Here is a 17,910-nt window from a genome sequence, read left to right as displayed (position 1 = left end):
TGACACGTTCCACATCATTACGAAGTGTCGTATTCATGATCTATGGAACAAGTATTAATCTAATCTAATCTAATAAAGAAAAACAATTTCATATTAGTACAAGGAGCATTCTCAGCCAAGATATTTCTCAAATAATTTAAATCAAAGGTGACATTACTGGGCTCTGCGCTTGGCTTGAAAATACTGTTTATGTTGTCAGCATCTCTCACAGAGTTTTGCACCTGTTTGACAGTCCACACACCCATGACCACTATCTACCAATACGATCTTCTTGTCTTCTTAACTCTCATCAACATACATCACCATATCTTCAAGAAGTGATGAAGGATTGATCTTGGGAAGTAAGACAAACTTTTTTATTTAAGGACAGATTAACTAGGGAATATATAAAGAAAATATCACATTTATATATTCTGCCATAAATTTACAAGGTACATATACTGAACATTTTTACAAAATCAATACAAGTCAATACATCTTATGTAAACCTTACAACATGTCTTACACCAAAACTACATTAACCTTCAATGATTTACAGTAAATGATTTGCAGTAACTGTTTGTGTCTTTGTTGTTATAGATCCTCAGTCAGAATGTTACCTTCCATAAGTAACATACCATTTATTAATTTACAGGTTATTTAATACTCATGTAATTCAACCAAAAAAGTGAAGTATATTGGAAAATAGACATATGATGAAAAAAGAGTAGAACAATGGAAAGTCCAGGATGGAATATGACCAGATGGAAACGATAGATTGCCACTCACAATGTACAGGAAGCATTGAGCTGCAGGCAGGTACAATGAAATAGAACACTGAAATATTTTCGTTTTCAGACACAATCCTCCTTCTGAAGTGGAAAACTCACAGTCACACAAGTACAACTCACACTCACACATGGCCACTGCCTCAGGTACCTCAGTGCCCAGAGGCAGTGGCCATGTTTTTGTGAATTGTACTTGTGTGAATATGTGTGAGTTTTCTACTTCAGAAGAAAGAATTTGTCTGAAAGCATAAATATTTTAGCGTTCTGTTCATTGAATATGTCTGCAGTTTGATGCCTCAGGTTTGTGGCAAGCAGCAATGTATCCTTTGCATAATGTTAAAAAAAAAGAGTTAAACTACATAAAAAACAAAAATGTAATACTTAAGAAATGTTTTTACACACATCACAGCCCAAAATTACAAGAACAGATGTCCTAAAAACTTATCTTACAAAATATGTCATTTCTCTAAAAGTATACAATGCAACATTTAAAATTTACAAAAAATTAAAACTTGTATTAACACAGTTTAGACAGTAACACATTTGTGCCCAAGTGTTCACATGATTGTTTTTTGTATGTGTTTATTACCTACAGCATGATGTATTTAAATGGTAATTTACAGTGTACATAATAAATGTTTCTCAACAGAGGTTTGCTAACAGTGTTGAAGTCCAAGAAAAAAAGTGTCAGATATGACTAAGGTTTTGCTCATCTAAGTATCTGTGCTGTATATAATAACAGTCAGCAGTTTTTATTATTAACAGTCAGCAGTTTTTATTATAATCAGGTGTGTCGGTTCACATTACATTTCACAGTTCAATGCAGAGCAGTTATTCAGTTGTTCATTACAACTCATAAGCAAACAGCTTGGTTCCTAGGCAAGAACTCCGAGCTAAAGTACTAAGTAGTATGACAGAAGCTCAGATGAGATAGTTTACCTCTATCTCTCTCTCTCTCAACTTATGATCTAAGCAAAAATTAAGAGAACTTCATTCACCATCTATGTGATTAAAGCTCTGTAAAATACAGGACCAATGATGATAACTACTCCGCTCAGCAAGATCTTTTTCCAAGTGCTCAACAAATGTTGCACTACTCTCTCCTTAGACCAAATTACACAAAGCACCTATGCAGACAGAAGCAAAAGATTGAAAAGCAATGTCATGTGCTCTCCAAAAGCATTAGACCAAAGTGATGCAGACACTGACATGTAGCAATCATCTGGAGAAGCTTCCCCAAAATTAAATCTATCTTTCTAATTTGTTTCTGGTAAATATGACTGCCTCAGCTAAAACTTTCTTCAGTATAGAGTATGAAAGGAAGTGTTTAAAAATAACATTCTGTACCATTTATAGTTCTGATACCATGCCTGAGCAATATCTTAGTATAGTAACTTTGTGCAGTATGTTACCAAAAATCATCATTGCCCTTGGTTACAATTTTTAACATATTTACACATGAACTTCCTCATTCTATAATATTTTATAACAATACTATATTTAATACAGCTCACCAATAGGAGCATTCTGAAGCCACAGCTCATGAATAAAGGTGTACAGTTCAGAGCTCACTGACACCTGTTGAAACAAAGAAGTTCAAATTGATATAATGAAGCTAGAGACAAAACAAATAAATAAATGCATAAAAATATAAATTACTTAAAAAGTAATATGCAAACATCAATTCAGTTCTCGTTCCATAATGACAACACTATTTTATGCAACCTACAAAATCACTGGGTCTCAAAGGGATATACACTCCTGGAAATTGAAATAAGAACACCGTGAATTCATTGTCCCAGGAAGGGGAAACTTTATTGACACATTCCTGGGGTCAGATACATCACATGATCACACTGACAGAACCACAGGCACATAGACACAGGCAACAGAGCATGCACAATGTCGGCACTAGTACAGTGTATATCCACCTTTCGCAGCAATGCAGGCTGCTATTCTCCCATGGACATGATCGTAGAGATGCTGGATGTAGTCCTGTGGAACGGCTTGCCATGCCATTTCCACCTGGCGCCTCAGTTGGACCAGCGTTCGTGCTGGACGTGCAGACCGCGTGAGACGACGCTTCATCCAGTCCCAAACATGCTCAATGGGGGACAGATCCGGAGATCTTGCTGGCCAGGGTAGTTGACTTACACCTTCTAGAGCACGTTGGGTGACACGGGATACATGCGGACGTGCATTGTCCTGTTGGAACAGCAGGTTCCCTTGCCGGTCTAGGAATGGTAGAACGATGGGTTCGATGACGGTTTGGATGTACCGTGCACTATTCAGTGTCCCCTCGACGATCACCGGTGGTGTACGGCCAGTGTAGGAGATCGCTCCCCACACCATGATGCCGGGTGTTGGCCCTGTGTGCCTCGGTCGTATGCAGTCCTGATTGTGGCGCTCACCTGCACGGCGCCAAACACGCATACGACCATCATTGGCACCAAGGCAGAAGCGACTCTCATCGCTGGAGATGACACGTCTCCATTCGTCCCTCCATTCACGCCTGTCGCGACACCACTGGAGGCGGGCTGGACGATGTTGGGGCGTGAGCGGAAGACGGCCTAACGGTGTGCGGGACCGTAGCCCAGCTTCATGGAGACGGTTGCGAATGGTCCTCGCTGATACCCCAGGAGCAACAGTGTCCCTAATTTGCTGGGAAGTGGCGGTGCGGTCCCCTACGGCACTGCGTAGGATCCTACGGTCTTGGCGTGCATCCGTGCGTCGCTGCGGTCCGGTCCCAGGTCGACGGGCACGTGCACCTTCCGCCGACCACTGGCGACAACATCGATGTACTGTGGAGACCTCACGCCCCACGTGTTGAGCAATTTGGCGGTACGTCCACCCGGCCTCCCGCATGCCCACTATACGCCCTCGCTCAAAGTCCGTCAACTGCACATACGGTTCACGTCCACACTGTCGCGGCATGCTACCAGTGTTAAAGACTGCGATGGAGCTCCGTATGTCACGGCAAACTGGCTGACACTGACGGCGGCGGTGCACAAATGCTGCGCAGCTAGCGCCATTCGACGGCCAACACCGCGGTTCCTGGTGTGTCCACTGTGCCGTGCGTATGATCATTGCTTGTACAGCCCTCTCGCAGTGTCCGGAGCAAGTATGGTGGGTCTGACACACCGGTGTCAATGTGTTCTTTTTTCCATTTCCAGGAGTGTATATTTATACATCTGGTGTCCAATAGTGTTTTTTATGTCATCATCCGCATGTTAATCTGCACATAATAATTATTACAGAATTTAAATACAAATGTTTGAATGGACCCAAATAGAGATGACGTGTAGGACAGAATATTAGGCAAACACGAATAAAATCAGAGAGAGATGCAATGACAGCAAATCAAATGTTGTACCAATTGACAGCAGTGATATGCAGGTACTTGGCCACAGAATATGACAACAACATAGGATGACAGCTCTCTTGCCCACATGGCTGTAACAGACATTGGGTTTGTCCACACTGTTGACTCAATGTTGTAGCACAGAAATTAGTGTAGACTCACTTGCCCTGATGATTTGATGCCACCTGCTGTGTGCTGAACTTCTGACACACATACCACCTAGTTGGCCTATAATATCCAGAAACTACAAATATCTCAGATTGGAATGGACATGAGGGTGCCAAAATATTGTGTTTAATGGTGAGTTCCACTTCCACCTACTCAACAATGATGGCATCATATGCATAAGACGTTCTTGGCGTCACAAATATATACAAGACTTGTCAGAGTGATTACAATCTGGTAACCTATAATGATGTAAATGAAAGTATTATTCCATGAACTACTTGAACAAACACAAAAAAATTATACTCCAGTATATCCACATCTGTAGTATATGCTGATGAAAATTTCAATCTTATGCAGCTTATTTTCACTACACAAAAAAATTCCTACAGGTAAAGTATGGTGTGAGTACATGATAGATGCTGCGTGTATCTATTGTTAGTGGAACTTTTAAGGTGAAGATCGCAACACAGCATGCCCAGTGGACATGAATGGGCAGCTTATCACCATCTGTTGGACTTTAAATTATTGGCATTATGGATATGGGAGCGTCATATAGGTAGGTAAAAGAGACAGTTGGCTGTAGTGTAATGACTACAGAATAAGTGGTGACAAGATGGACTCAAGATAACAGTGTGGCAGGAAGATTAAGCATGGGTCCTTCCTTAAAGACATCATGAGAAGGTTGTTGGACTGTTTGATTAGGTCTGACAAATAGATGAATGACAACAGCTGAAATCTTGGCAGAGGCTAGTGACAAAATGCCACCATTAACAGAGATGCCAATTTTTAAGAAAGTGAACAAATAATGTGTCAGATAGTGCAGGTGGGAGGGGAAGAGTGGCAGTATATTTTGATGTGTCACTAAATCAGACATTACTGTAAAACCAACAAACAACTGAAACAAATGGAGTATATTCAATGACTGATATACAAGGAGACCCCACTTTTCTTTTCTTTTCTTTTCTTTTTTTTAAATAACTGCTAGAGTTTGATGTAGTCTCAGACCTGCACTATATCTCTGAAGGAGACGTTAAAGGGCCATTTTTTTTAAATGGAACAGTGAGTTTTGAAATCTCATTCCAAATTCTGTCAGCCCTCTCATTCTTTTCAAAAGAGAATGCTTCAGATTGGTTAACAACTGCACTTTGTTTCCAAAGATTCTATTTCTCCCGATGATAGAACGTGCTGAATAAACTTTTCTTTAACTGGCTATTTGCTGACAATGTACTTTTATGTATTTGTATGGAGCAATCTGACATTGGAATAAAAACTTTTCAGTGTAGTTTTGTCTAGAGAAACTTACTTACTGTAAGCCCTCATATTTGCCCCCAATGACCAACTCAGTCACTTTTCTGTGCCTTAACAGACCAAATATCACATGAAGCAAATTACTATCAAAATCTGGAACTGACGAATCTCTCTCAAAGTAGACAATAAAATCATTGCAAAGATTATTTAATTATGAAGGAAGCTTATTCATAAGTGGGGTCTCTTGATGGAGGAATATATTTAAGAAGTTGAGAACTGGAAGAACAGAGCTGAGAAACAAAAGATAAAGCTTAGTAGAAGGATTTTCAAACTGTGCTTTAACCTACAAAAACTGTGCTTTAACCTACAGACATTTTGAATTCAGAATATGATTTACAGAAGAACACTTTCAAAGGGTCCACTGTTCTAAGACCCTCAATATACACCGTAGCAGAGACAATCACCTAGCAGAAACTTACTTCAATATTTTGCGTGGCTTTTCACCAAAGACTCACTGGCATATCTTCAAAGCATTTTGCCCCTCTGAAATCTTTCGCAAGTAATAACAAATGTCAGTTAAAAATTGATCAATATTAATATTTACAAGACCATTAAAGCCCTTTAGAGAGCTAAGTGCACACAATGAGAAGCACAGCCTTGCTGGTGAGTATTAGTATTTTCTTTACAAATAAAGGAACTTACACCTTTGGAAACACTAGCCATAGTACTTTCATTGTCACATGTGAAACCTACACAGTTATCCCAATGACTCTCCGTCTTCTTCAGTTCATTATCCAAAACATTTAATTTTCTTTTGCCTGTATTGTCATTGGTTTCTCAGACTAAGAGAATTAAAGTTGAAATCTGCATAGTTTTGGTGTCAAAAAGCAACAGAACTACTCGGTAGAGCTTCATATCATTACTGCTGTCTGGGGGCAAAGTGCTAGGACTTCATTAACTTCATTACCCTTCCCTCAGTTGTAGAAGCCACACTTTTAACTAGTGCTCCTGTTTTTGTTCTCACACAACCGTACTTGAGGCTATTTTTGAATCAAGAACCATTTTCTTGAACAAACATCTTACATGGTCACTGCATACTAAAGGAAAGTTGTGCTCAACAAGAAAACTGTAAATAATAACTCTGCATTTGTTTTCAAATTTTCATTTTCCAAGGATTGCATAAAAATTGTTAAATTCTTGTTTCCTGTATCTGAGTGAATTTTGCTAGCAACGTATTTGCGGCAGTGGTCTCTTCAAGCAACTACAAAACACATGTGAATCACTTTAGAGGAGTGCAGTAAACAGGGCCATGCTTTTGAGTATTCCTCCCTAATTTTTGAACAATTCTTGGTTTCTTAGCAGTGTCACTAGTCCTGGTACCATCACAACACACATTTTTGCTGCACCAGAAATCACTTCATTGTATATTTCAAAATCTTTCAAACATATTTCCTTAGTATGCAGTAGAAGAGCTTTCTACGTTAATCTGTTTACGACAAATGCAATAAAAGCTTGCTAGTATGTCACACACACACACACACACACACACACATATTATTCACTGAACAGAGCTAGACTCCAATGTGTCATCACAACAAAACAAAGACACCTGCACTGGAACTCGCCAGGAAGAGTCACTGTGTGAATAGCATAGAGAACAACTGCACAACATATACTACTTCATTCCTGGTTATACATTACAATGAGTGAAATCATACACCATACGTGGTATTTGGTTTAATCAAAATTCTAAGAGGGGCAGAAAAGGGCAAGTACCATTTAACAAAAATGTGAAAAGAAATATTGTTGAGAATTCAAATTGTAAAGAATAATTTTCTCTTGTACATCCTTTTGAGTACTTTATACGCTTAAACTTGTAAATCAATACAAAACTGAAAAAACATAATTTTTGCCATGCCACTCATACAGTCATAATTACTGAAGGAAATTCATAATTATTATGACCGATTCATAATAGTTGCATCTCTGCCATAAACTGTCAGGAATAGATTATTGGAAGCTGGGTTAAGATCTGGAGTTGGCATGCTTCATTTACCACTGACACAATACCACTAACAACTGACACTTGCATGTGGTAGAACCACACTCAACTAGGGCACTGAGTAGCACTCTGTGAGGTTCAGCAGTGAATCTCATTTGTGTCTGTGGCGCCCAATCAATGCCACTGTGATGACTTAGTGGGAGGTCACATGAAGTAGCAATTTTCGAGATCCTTAATTCTCCAGTTCCTGAAATTATGGTGTGGTGGGGGGCTATTGGATATAACAACAAGACTGATCAGGTAATCGTTGAAGAGAGGCTGAGTGCTTGCTGTATATGGAATGGTATGATATTTGGAGAGTGTTTGTTTCCAAGCACAATGAATACAAAAGGATATTTATGCTCATGGGGTCACACCACATACTAATGTTGAACATGGACATCAATTCCAAATGGTAAGAAAGTTTAATCCTTTAATACCATTGTGTGATGAGCGTTTCTACAGAGATTGATAAATACCAAATTGGTGCTGATGATGTAACACTTTCCATTTCTGCCAATGCATATTTTAAGCAGAACAATGGACAAACACAAAATCTTTTGGCTTGAGGTGCTACTACTGGATGCAACAGACAGATGATATCTGAAACACAGTCATCACATCAGAAATGTATCAGTGCCTACTACACATGCCATAGTTAGCATGATAATGCGCAGCACATAGACAAAAATGTTTAAGTATTCTTCAAAGAATGACTATACCACTGATTCCCTGACTTGCCCAACTGCCTGATATTCATCCATATAAATATATTGGATACTAATAAACCCTTCTTGGAGTTTCAGCCCCATATTCATGAGCTTTCAGCTAAAGAGCATTCAGTTTAAACCTTTTCGATGTACAGGCTGCAGAAAAACAATCTGACCAAAAGAGTAGAAGTGAAAGACAGCATCAAAAACGGAATCTGCGTGTATGAAATAGGCATAAACAGATGCATCTTTTCGAAGGAATGTAATTGAAATCTGACATATGGATGTCTTTGCTCAAAATGAAACGTAGTTCACAGGAAAGGCACATGTGAACAAAATTACCTGGACTAATCATTCATTGCAACGAGAAAAAGAAAAAATTGAAGCATCACCCCCCCACGCGCATCATACTTAGCTGATGTACCGTACAGTACTTCTTTAAAAATGAAAACAATCACATGTTCATGTTTCAATATGTAATAAAAAGGTCAAACTAAATGAAAAATGAGTATGCTATTGAACACAGACTGGCCACCAGTTAATTAATGTAAGTATGTCGTAGCAAGTGTTCAAACTGACCGCTGTTTTCATGCTGGCATAGTGCTGTAAATATTCAGTTGCGACTCCCAGTTCCTATTCCCAAGTTCATTGATTTGATATTGTTTTTCTGCCCTACACTTTTGGTGAAATTGTTTTTCTGCACCTTGTATAACTCTTGAACACAGTTGAAAGCCTGAGATCACTTTTTTCAGTCATGCATACGTACATGTATGTGGTGGTCGCAACTCATTCAGCATAAAAATGAAATGATAGTATGGCATTTCTGGCTGGAGACTCTACATAGGGTTGTTCAGCTGCCTAGTGCAAGTCCCTTTGTTTGACACCACCTCAGTGACTTTAAAGTCAATGATGATTTTAAGGACAACACAATATCCCATTCCCGAGACGAAAAATTCTCCACCCTGGCCAAGAATCGAACCCGTCCCTACAACACTGCAGTCATCCACAATTAACACTCAGCTATGGAGGCAGACTAATTCGTCATAGTCCTCCAGGACCTGTTGTTCATGCTTTTTAAACTCCATAGAAACTGCCTTGTGAGAGATACTCCTGGAATACATCCAGGAACACTTTTATTCCATGACACAACATATAGAGGTTTTGACTGCACCTCATGTGTTGTTCACCCCATACCAAATTTCTAGAACAGAAAATATACAGTCTAAAAATAGAAAACATGTCTATGTACTCCTGGACATATACTGTGGTATACTGCTCATTTAAATCAAACATATCATTCCTGGCATTGCAAGTTCCAGTTTACAATGCAACCATTATTGGGTTTCCATTTGATTCGCATGTGTGTGTGTGTGTGTGTGTGTGTGTGTGTGTGTGTGTGTGGAGGGGGGGGGGGCACTCCCTAGTTGGATCTTTTGTGAAGTAAAATAAGTGAAACACAATCTCTCACCAACAGCCAACTGCTATGTGGCACATAGACACACACACACACACACACACACACACACACACACAACAGAGAGTGGTTCTCAATAGGTTTCAAGCGCTGGTTCTTTTCATAGCAACTGTACACACACAAATGCCACTGTGGGAGGATGTATTTGGGTGTCTGTGAGTCTGTGTGTGAGAGATTATGTGTACTTTTGCTAGAAAAACTGCCAGAACCCTAAAGCTAGGGAAAACTGTTTTCGTTACATAGGTATGTTCCATGCATTAATCCACTAAAAGTGAGTGGCTGTCTTTCCCTTTTTTTATGTATTTTTTCATCCAGGAACACAGACAATTTGTTAACACAGTAGAACCTCGATTAACCACCACATTTTAAATAGAGAGAAGGGAAAACAGATATTTTTGGATACTGGAAATATATTTGAAGAAATAAATGTTTTTTGATCCACTTTCTTAAACCTTGATATTGGCTGCATTATGCCACTTGTTTGCCCGCAATATGTCCGTAGCTGTGTCAGTTGGCTGTTGTTCCAAATATCCTTTGCTGCATAGTGGCTGATCTTTTTGTGTTCTTCATTCTCTTCATCATCTAACTCCTCTTGCTCAACATTATACGAGTATTGCTGCAAAGGAACATCAATGACTTGCAAATTGGTGACTAAATCTGCATTGCCTGATTCATTAGTTTTTGGACATTCTTGCTCTTGGTTTAGGCTAGGATACCTTATCCATGATTTCTGTCGAGTTCTTACCTTAACCCCCTGGTGCAGCGGACAGCTGTTAATGGCACTTCTTTGGTGTTTATAATCAGTTCAGAGGCTGCAAATGCACATGGTCTACTTCTGCTGTGCCCTGTGTGCATTTGGCAGGAGAGATTAAAAATGCCTAAGATGTGACATTAGCATCTGCCCACTGTAGTGAACAACTCCACAACAGGTTTAAAGTTTTTCCCGAGCTTGACCAACTGTGTAAATTACATATTACACGGAGATGACAAAATGTCATGCGATCCCTCCCAATATTGTGTCGGGCCTCCTTCTGCCCAGTTTAATGCAGCAACTTTATGTGGCATGGACTCAGCAAGTCATTGGAAGGCCTTGCAGAAATACTGATCCAGGCCGCTCTATAGTCGTCCGCAACTGCAGAAGAGCTGCTGGTGCAGGATGATGTGCATCAACTGACCTCTCAATTATGCCCCAAAAATCTTTGATGCGATACACGTAGGGCAATTTGGGTTGCCAAACTATTCGCTCGAATTGTCCCAAAATGTTCTTCAAAACAATCTTGAACAATTGTGTACCAGTGACATGACAACGTTGTTTGTGAACATGAGCTCCCTCTAGTACCATGGAAGTTATTCCCTTATGCCCTAACAGGTGCTCCATCATCCTGCCCATTCTTCTTGTCAGTGTTACCCCTATATTCCTCTCCTTCCGATTCTGTGGAGAACTTTAACATTCCTTATCTTATCTGTCCATCTAATTTTCAACATTCTTCTGTAGCACTACATATCAAACGCTTCGATTCTCTTCTGTTCCGGTTTTCCCAAAGTCCATTCAATATTGTGTGCATATGTACATTCTTAAAAATTTCCTCCTCAAATTAAGGCCTACATTTGATATTTATAGATTTCTCTCGGCCAGGAATGTCCTTTTTGCCAGTGCCAGTCTGCTTTTTATGTCCTCCTTGCTCCACCACCTTAAGGGTTATTTTGCTGTCTAGACAGCAGAATTCCTTGACTTCTACTACATTATCCACAATTCTGATGTTCTGCTACTTCTCATTACTTTTGTCTTTCTTTGTTTTACCTTCAATTTATATTCTGAACACATTAGACTCTTCATTTCATTCAACAGATCCTGTAATTCTGCTTCACTTTCACTGAGTACAGCAATGTAATCAAGAAATTTTATCACTGATATCCTTTTATCTGAATTTTAATCCTGCACTAGAATCTCTCTTATTTCCATCATTGTTTCTTTGATGTATAGATTGCACAGAAGACTACATCTCTGTCTTACACCCTTCTCTCGCCGTTACTGTTCCCTCTTTATTCTTGTACATATTGTATATTATCCGTCTTTCCATATAGCTTATCCTTGCTTTTCACAGAGTTTCAAACATCTTGCACCACTTTACAGTGCCGAACGCTTTTTCCAAGTCGACAGATCCTATGAACGTGTCTTAATTTTTCTTCAGTCTTGCTTCCATTATCAACTGCAATGTCACATCTGCCTCTCTGGTGCCTTCAAAACTTCCCTAAAGCCAAATTGATCATCATCTGGCAGATTCTCAATTTTCTTTTCCATTCTTCTGTACATTACTCTTTTCAGCAACTTGGGTGCATGAGCTATTAAGCTGGTAATGCAATAATTCTTGCACTTGTCACTCTTGCTATCTTTGTAATTGTGTGAAAGATGTTTTTCCAAAAGTCTTATGGTACATCGCCAGTCTCATACATTCCACAAGCCAACATGAACAGTCATTTTGTTGGCATTTCTCTCAATGATTTTAGAAATTCCAATGTAATGTTATTTATCCCTTCTACTTTATTTGATCTTAAGTCTTCTATGTAGCCTCCTGTTTCTTCTTCTATTACATTAGACAAATCTTCCCCCTTATAGAGGCCTTCAATGTACTCTTTCCACCAATCTGCTCTCTCCTCTGCATTTAACAGTGGAATTCCTATTGGAATCTTTAATGTTACTCCCTTTACTTTAAATTTTATTCATTATTGCAGAATCTATAGCATCAGAGAACTTCAAGCATAGCTTTTCATTCCTCAGTATTTCTGAATCTCACTTCTCATTTTTTCTTCCCAACTAATCTCTTAAATTTCAGCCAGCTCTTCATCATTACTAAATTATGATCTGAGCCTATACATACTCCTGGGTGTGTCTTATAATTCAATATCTGATTTTGCAATTTCTTCCAGACCATGATGCAATCTAACTGAAATCTTCTCATATCTCCCTGCTTTTTCCAAGTATACCTCCCCCTCCTGTGTTTCTTGAACAGAGTATTCACTATTACAAACTCAAATTTATTGTAGAGCTCAACTAGCCTTTCTCCTCTCTAATTCCTTACGCTATACTCAACTGATCAGAAATCCTGATCTTCTTTCCATTTCACTTCATTGGCCTACACTATATCTAGATTGAGCCTTTGCATTTTCCCTTTTCAGATTTTCTAGCTTCCCTACCACATTCAAAATGCTGACATTTCACGGCGTGAATCATAGAACATTATCATTTCCTTATTTGATCTTTTCCTCATGGTCACCTTCTCCTTGGTAGTCCTCTCCTGGAGATTTGAGTGGAAGACTAGTCAGGAATTTTTCACCAATGGAAAGATCTTGACACTTTCCAATTATAGACCACATATCCTGCGCATAAACACTGTATCTTTAATGCAGTAGTTTCCACTGTATTCTGCATCCTAATGCCATTGATAATTGCCAATTCTTCCACATTTTAGGAGCAGTTTCCCACCCAAGGGCAAGAGAGTGCCCTGAACCTCTGTCTTTACAAGGCCAGACTTTGGGCGACTTCTTATGCTGAGGATATTTTGATTACTAAGCAAAGATGCTACTCCTGGACCATGGCAAAGACCATCAGCTCTTACCAACTGAAATCAGGACTCACATGCCCAGGCTAAGGTTTTCCAGTAGCTAGGGTCTGACCAATACAGTAATTAACCAAGGAGAGGCACTACAGGTGGTGTCATGCTGTTAGCAAAGGCACTTACGTCGGTCATCTGCTGCCATAGCCCATTAATGCGAAATTTCACACCACTGTCTTAATGGATAGTCATCATATGTCCCCCATTGATTTCTGTGGTTATTTCATGCGGTGTTGTTTGTCTGTTAGCAGTGACAACTCTATGTAAACACTGCTGCTCTCAGTCATTAAGTATTTTTGGCACACTCCTAACTCTGTGGATCCGAACTATTTCCGAAATGAAATGTCTCATGCAGCTACACTATGTGATCAAACGTATCCGGACATCCCCAAAAACATATGTTTTTTATATTAGGTGCATTGTGCTGCCACCAACTGCCAGGTACTACATATCAGTAGTCATTAGACATCATGGTAGAGCAGGGCAGGGCGTTCTGCAGAACTCGTGGTCTTTGAATGTGGTCAGGTGATTGGGTGTCACTTGTGTCGTATGTCTGTAAGCGACATTTCCACACACCTAAACATCCATAGGTCCACTATTTCCGATCTGATAGTGAAGTGGAGACATGAAGGGACACGTACAGCACAAAAGGATACAGGCCGATCTCGTCAGAGTGCCGACAGTTGAAGGAGGTCATAATGTGTAATAGGCAGACATTTATCCAAATCATCACACGTGAATTTCAAACTGCATCAAGATCCACTGCAAGTACTACGACAGTTAGGCGGGAGGTGAGAAAACTTGGATTTCATCGTCTAGCAGCTGCTCATAAGTCACACATCACGCTGGTAAATACCAAACGACACCTAGCTTGGTGTAAGGAGTGTAAACACTGGACGACTGCAAAGTGGAAAAACATTGTGTGGAGTGATGAATCACGGTACACAATGTGGTGATCCGATGGCAGGGAACGTCATCTGCCAGTGTGTGCAGTGTCAACAGTAAAATTCGGAGGCTGTGGTATTATGGTGTGGTCATGTTTTTCATGGAGGGGGCTTGTACTCCTTGTTGTTTTGCGTGGCACTATCACAGCACAGGCCTACATTGATGTTTTAAGCACCTTCTTGCTTCCCACTGTTAAAGAGCAATTCAAGGACGGCGACTGCATCTTTCAACACAATCAACCACCCGTTCATAATGCACGGTCTGTGGCGGAGTGGTTACATGCCAATAACATCCCTGTAATGGACTGCTCTGCATAGAGTCCTGACCTGAATCCTATAGAACACCTTTGGGATGTTTTTGAATGCCAACTTCGTGCTAGGCCTCACTGACCGACATCGGTACATCTCCTCAGTGCAGCACTCAGTGACGAATGGGCTGCCACTCCCCAAGATACCTTCCAGCATCTAATTGGACGTATGCCTGAGAGAGTGGAAGGGTGGGCCAACATCATACCGAATTCCAGCATTACCGATGGAGGGTGCCACAAACTTTTAAGTCATTTTCAGCGTGTCCGGATACTTTTGATCACATAAAGTAGCTCCAATTACAATTCTGTGTCCAAAGTTTGTTAACAATCATCGTGAGGCCATAATCATGCCAGAAACCTTTTCATATTAATCACCCGAGTAAAAATAACAGCTCCGCCAATGCGCTTTCCTTTCATACCTTGTGTATGCGATTCTACGGTCATCTGAATATATGCATATTGCTGTTCCATGACTTAGCACCCCAATGCACATGTTAAGGCTTCAAAAAGATTACAATTACCCTTCTGTTCTCTTCAACAATGTGCTGATGTATTTCCTGCTGTAAAATCATGTTTTAACCAGTCAATAACTCCCTGATCCATTGGTTGGATTACCTAAGTCAAAGGGGAAACGGGGAGGAGCAAAAACATAGATTTTATGTCACCTTGTTGAAGTGGCTTGAGGTATTGTCTAGGAATACAAATGTGCAGAGTGATAGGTTTTTTGATTTCAAGTATGTTTCAACAGCTAGAACAAACGGATCCAAAATCTGTTCTTCTAACAAATTACCATTCATCCAAACACTTTTTCAGCTTTGTAATAAACAGAAAGTGCTGGCATGTTTATGTTTTTCACGGCTCATGTTTTCTTAGATTTGTCAACTACAATCAATGACAATTCATGCTCACCACTTTTGGTTCTTTTTCCAATCTTTAACTGTTGTCACTCCAACACAGATTTCAGAGGCTGATTTAGTAAATGACTCGTTTCTGTCAGGTCTTTGTAGAACACTTAGTTTCTGTTCATGTGTGCACACAACGCGTTCCCTTTTCTGATTTGTACACTTCTTAATCACAACTTAATAAATTGTTTATAACTATACAGCAACTTTAATTTTAAACAGAATACAGTAATAAACTTCCCGCATTTCTGGCACTGTGTTAGAGGAAATGTACCACTTTAAAAATACCCCAATGTAATAGCCACAGTCCAATTACTAGTACTCTGGAAAAAATGAAGTTTCTTGAAATATGCAAAGGTGTCACAAATGATCACAATATGTATTTGTTCAGAAGGACAGTGGGCCATAAATAACAAGACAAGACATTCACCTCTGAAAGAAGCATGTATAAGACGAATATGCCTGGTTTAAAATCAGAAGTATTTCATACAAAGCAACAAATGAAAGCTGTCAAAGTGCACAATGCACATATATAAACTGTAGGAGCAGATGACAGTATAATTGTCAGAGAGATTCAATGTTTTAAAGCTGCATGAAGCTCTACAATCCGTCACTGACATCTTTGTACTGACATCACATTTCACAGTCCAATTTCAGATTCAAGACATGTCCATTTCATTTGTCCAGTTCTTTTCAGAGCAGCCTTCCACAGACTTTTCACATTAGCAAGAAGGAAGAAAAGACGAATAAGCATGGGCAAAACATATGCAGGGAATTTAAAAATGCAACATACACCAATATAAGTACACAATAGGAAATAATTTCACAAAGCTCATGGTTTCTGTCTCAAATACTGGCAAAAGCACTTGTTAGTCATACGATTTCAGAAACCGTACTGAAAACAAAAATGGTGTGCCTTTAGAATTAAGCAGGCAATGTTGGATCGTAGTACTAATTTCTCCCATGACCAAGAGCAATCATAACAATTGTCTTGTTTCACAGAAAGTAAACATTCCATCAGTTACAACTTGAGAGTAGCAATGCGTGTAAATCTGCTACCTCACATGCAGAAAATTCAACAGAACTTGCCATGCACCGCTATCACTCTCGGCAATATGTCAACATACACTGACGAGCCAAAACATTATGACCGCCTGCTTAATAGCTTGTTTGTCCGTCTTTGGAATGAAATACATCACTGATTCTGTGTTATCAGGGATCCGACAGTTTGTTGGTAGGTTTCTGGAGGTAAGTGGAATTGGATGTTTATGCGCAAGTCATGCAACTCGTGTAAATAACAGGCCGCTGATCTGTGTACTCAGTGATTGCATACGATAGTGACCCAGATGAGTTCCATTGAAATTACATTGGCAAATTTGGTCACTGAGACATCAATGTGAGTTCACTATAATGCTCCTCAAACTACGTAGCACAGTTCTGGCTCCAAGACACAGAAAATTATACTGCTGAAAGATGAAATTGCCATTGGGGAAGACAAAAAGCATGATGGGATGCAGGTGGTTTGCAACTGTCAGTGTCTCTTCAATTACTACCACAAGTCCCATGCAAGAGCAGGAGAATGTCTCCCATAGCTTAATACTGCTCCCACCAGCCTGCATCCATAGCAGGCTGCACATTTCAAGTTGCTGTTCACTTTGATGACGAAGTTTGTGGGGATGACCATCAAGCCAGTGTAGCAAAAATGGGTTTCTCCTGAAGATCTGACATGTTTCCCTTGACTGAAGGTTGAACCCAGATGGTTCTGTGCCTACTGCAATCGTATCATTGTTTCAGCATATGAACACATAGGGGCGATTTGCTGCGGAGCTCCATGTTCAACTATGTACGATGAACAGTGTGCTCCAAAACACTTGTGCGTGCACCAGCATTGTGCTCTTCCAGGAGAGACACCACATTATCACCATTTGTCCTGCATTACAGAGCAGAGAAGCCTAGAAACCCCACATTCTGTGAAGAGACATGGGCATGCAACCATTTAGTGTCTGGTGGTAGTTTCACTGTCTTTCTACCTCTTTCCGTAGATGCTCACGACATAAGTATGTGAACATTCAATCAGATTCACCTGTTTTGAGATACTCATTACGTAGAGCCTGTGAATAACAATCTGCCCTTTGTCAAAGTTTCTTATCTCAATGGAATTCCCCACTTGCAGCCCATACTCACTAGGGTGACTCCTGTCTATGTCTGCTCCACTTTCAGACATTTGTTACCGTGCCATGTACCTTGCAAACCACCAGTTGGCATCCAACCTCACGGTGGGCAGTGGTCCTAATGTTTTGACTTATCAGTGTATTTCCTATCTTCCTGTCACAGAGCCACTACCCAACATCACATACTGAAAATAGAGGTGTA

At 39.9% G+C, this 17,910-nt stretch overlaps 1 protein-coding gene across 5 annotated transcripts in view; it reads right to left on the bottom strand.

The window, feature by feature from the left end:
- Positions 1 to 385: 385 nt before the first annotated feature.
- Positions 386 to 17,910, bottom strand: part of LOC126194988 (nicotinate phosphoribosyltransferase) — a 115,684-nt gene continuing 98,159 nt past the window's right edge. For all 5 annotated transcript variants that reach the window (XM_049933409.1, XM_049933416.1, XM_049933431.1 and 2 more), the window contains exon 13: positions 386 to 2,345. In XM_049933409.1, the coding sequence (XP_049789366.1) occupies positions 2,268 to 2,345 (78 nt within the window). In that variant the 3' untranslated portion in view covers positions 386 to 2,267. The remainder of the gene's footprint in view (positions 2,346 to 17,910) is intronic.

This window comes from Schistocerca nitens, chromosome 1 (genome assembly GCF_023898315.1).
Source record: "Schistocerca nitens isolate TAMUIC-IGC-003100 chromosome 1, iqSchNite1.1, whole genome shotgun sequence".
Classification (NCBI taxonomy): Eukaryota; Metazoa; Arthropoda; class Insecta; order Orthoptera; family Acrididae; genus Schistocerca; species Schistocerca nitens.
The sequence above is the reverse complement of the archived record's forward strand: the minus strand, read 5'-3'. Positions and strand labels throughout refer to the sequence as shown.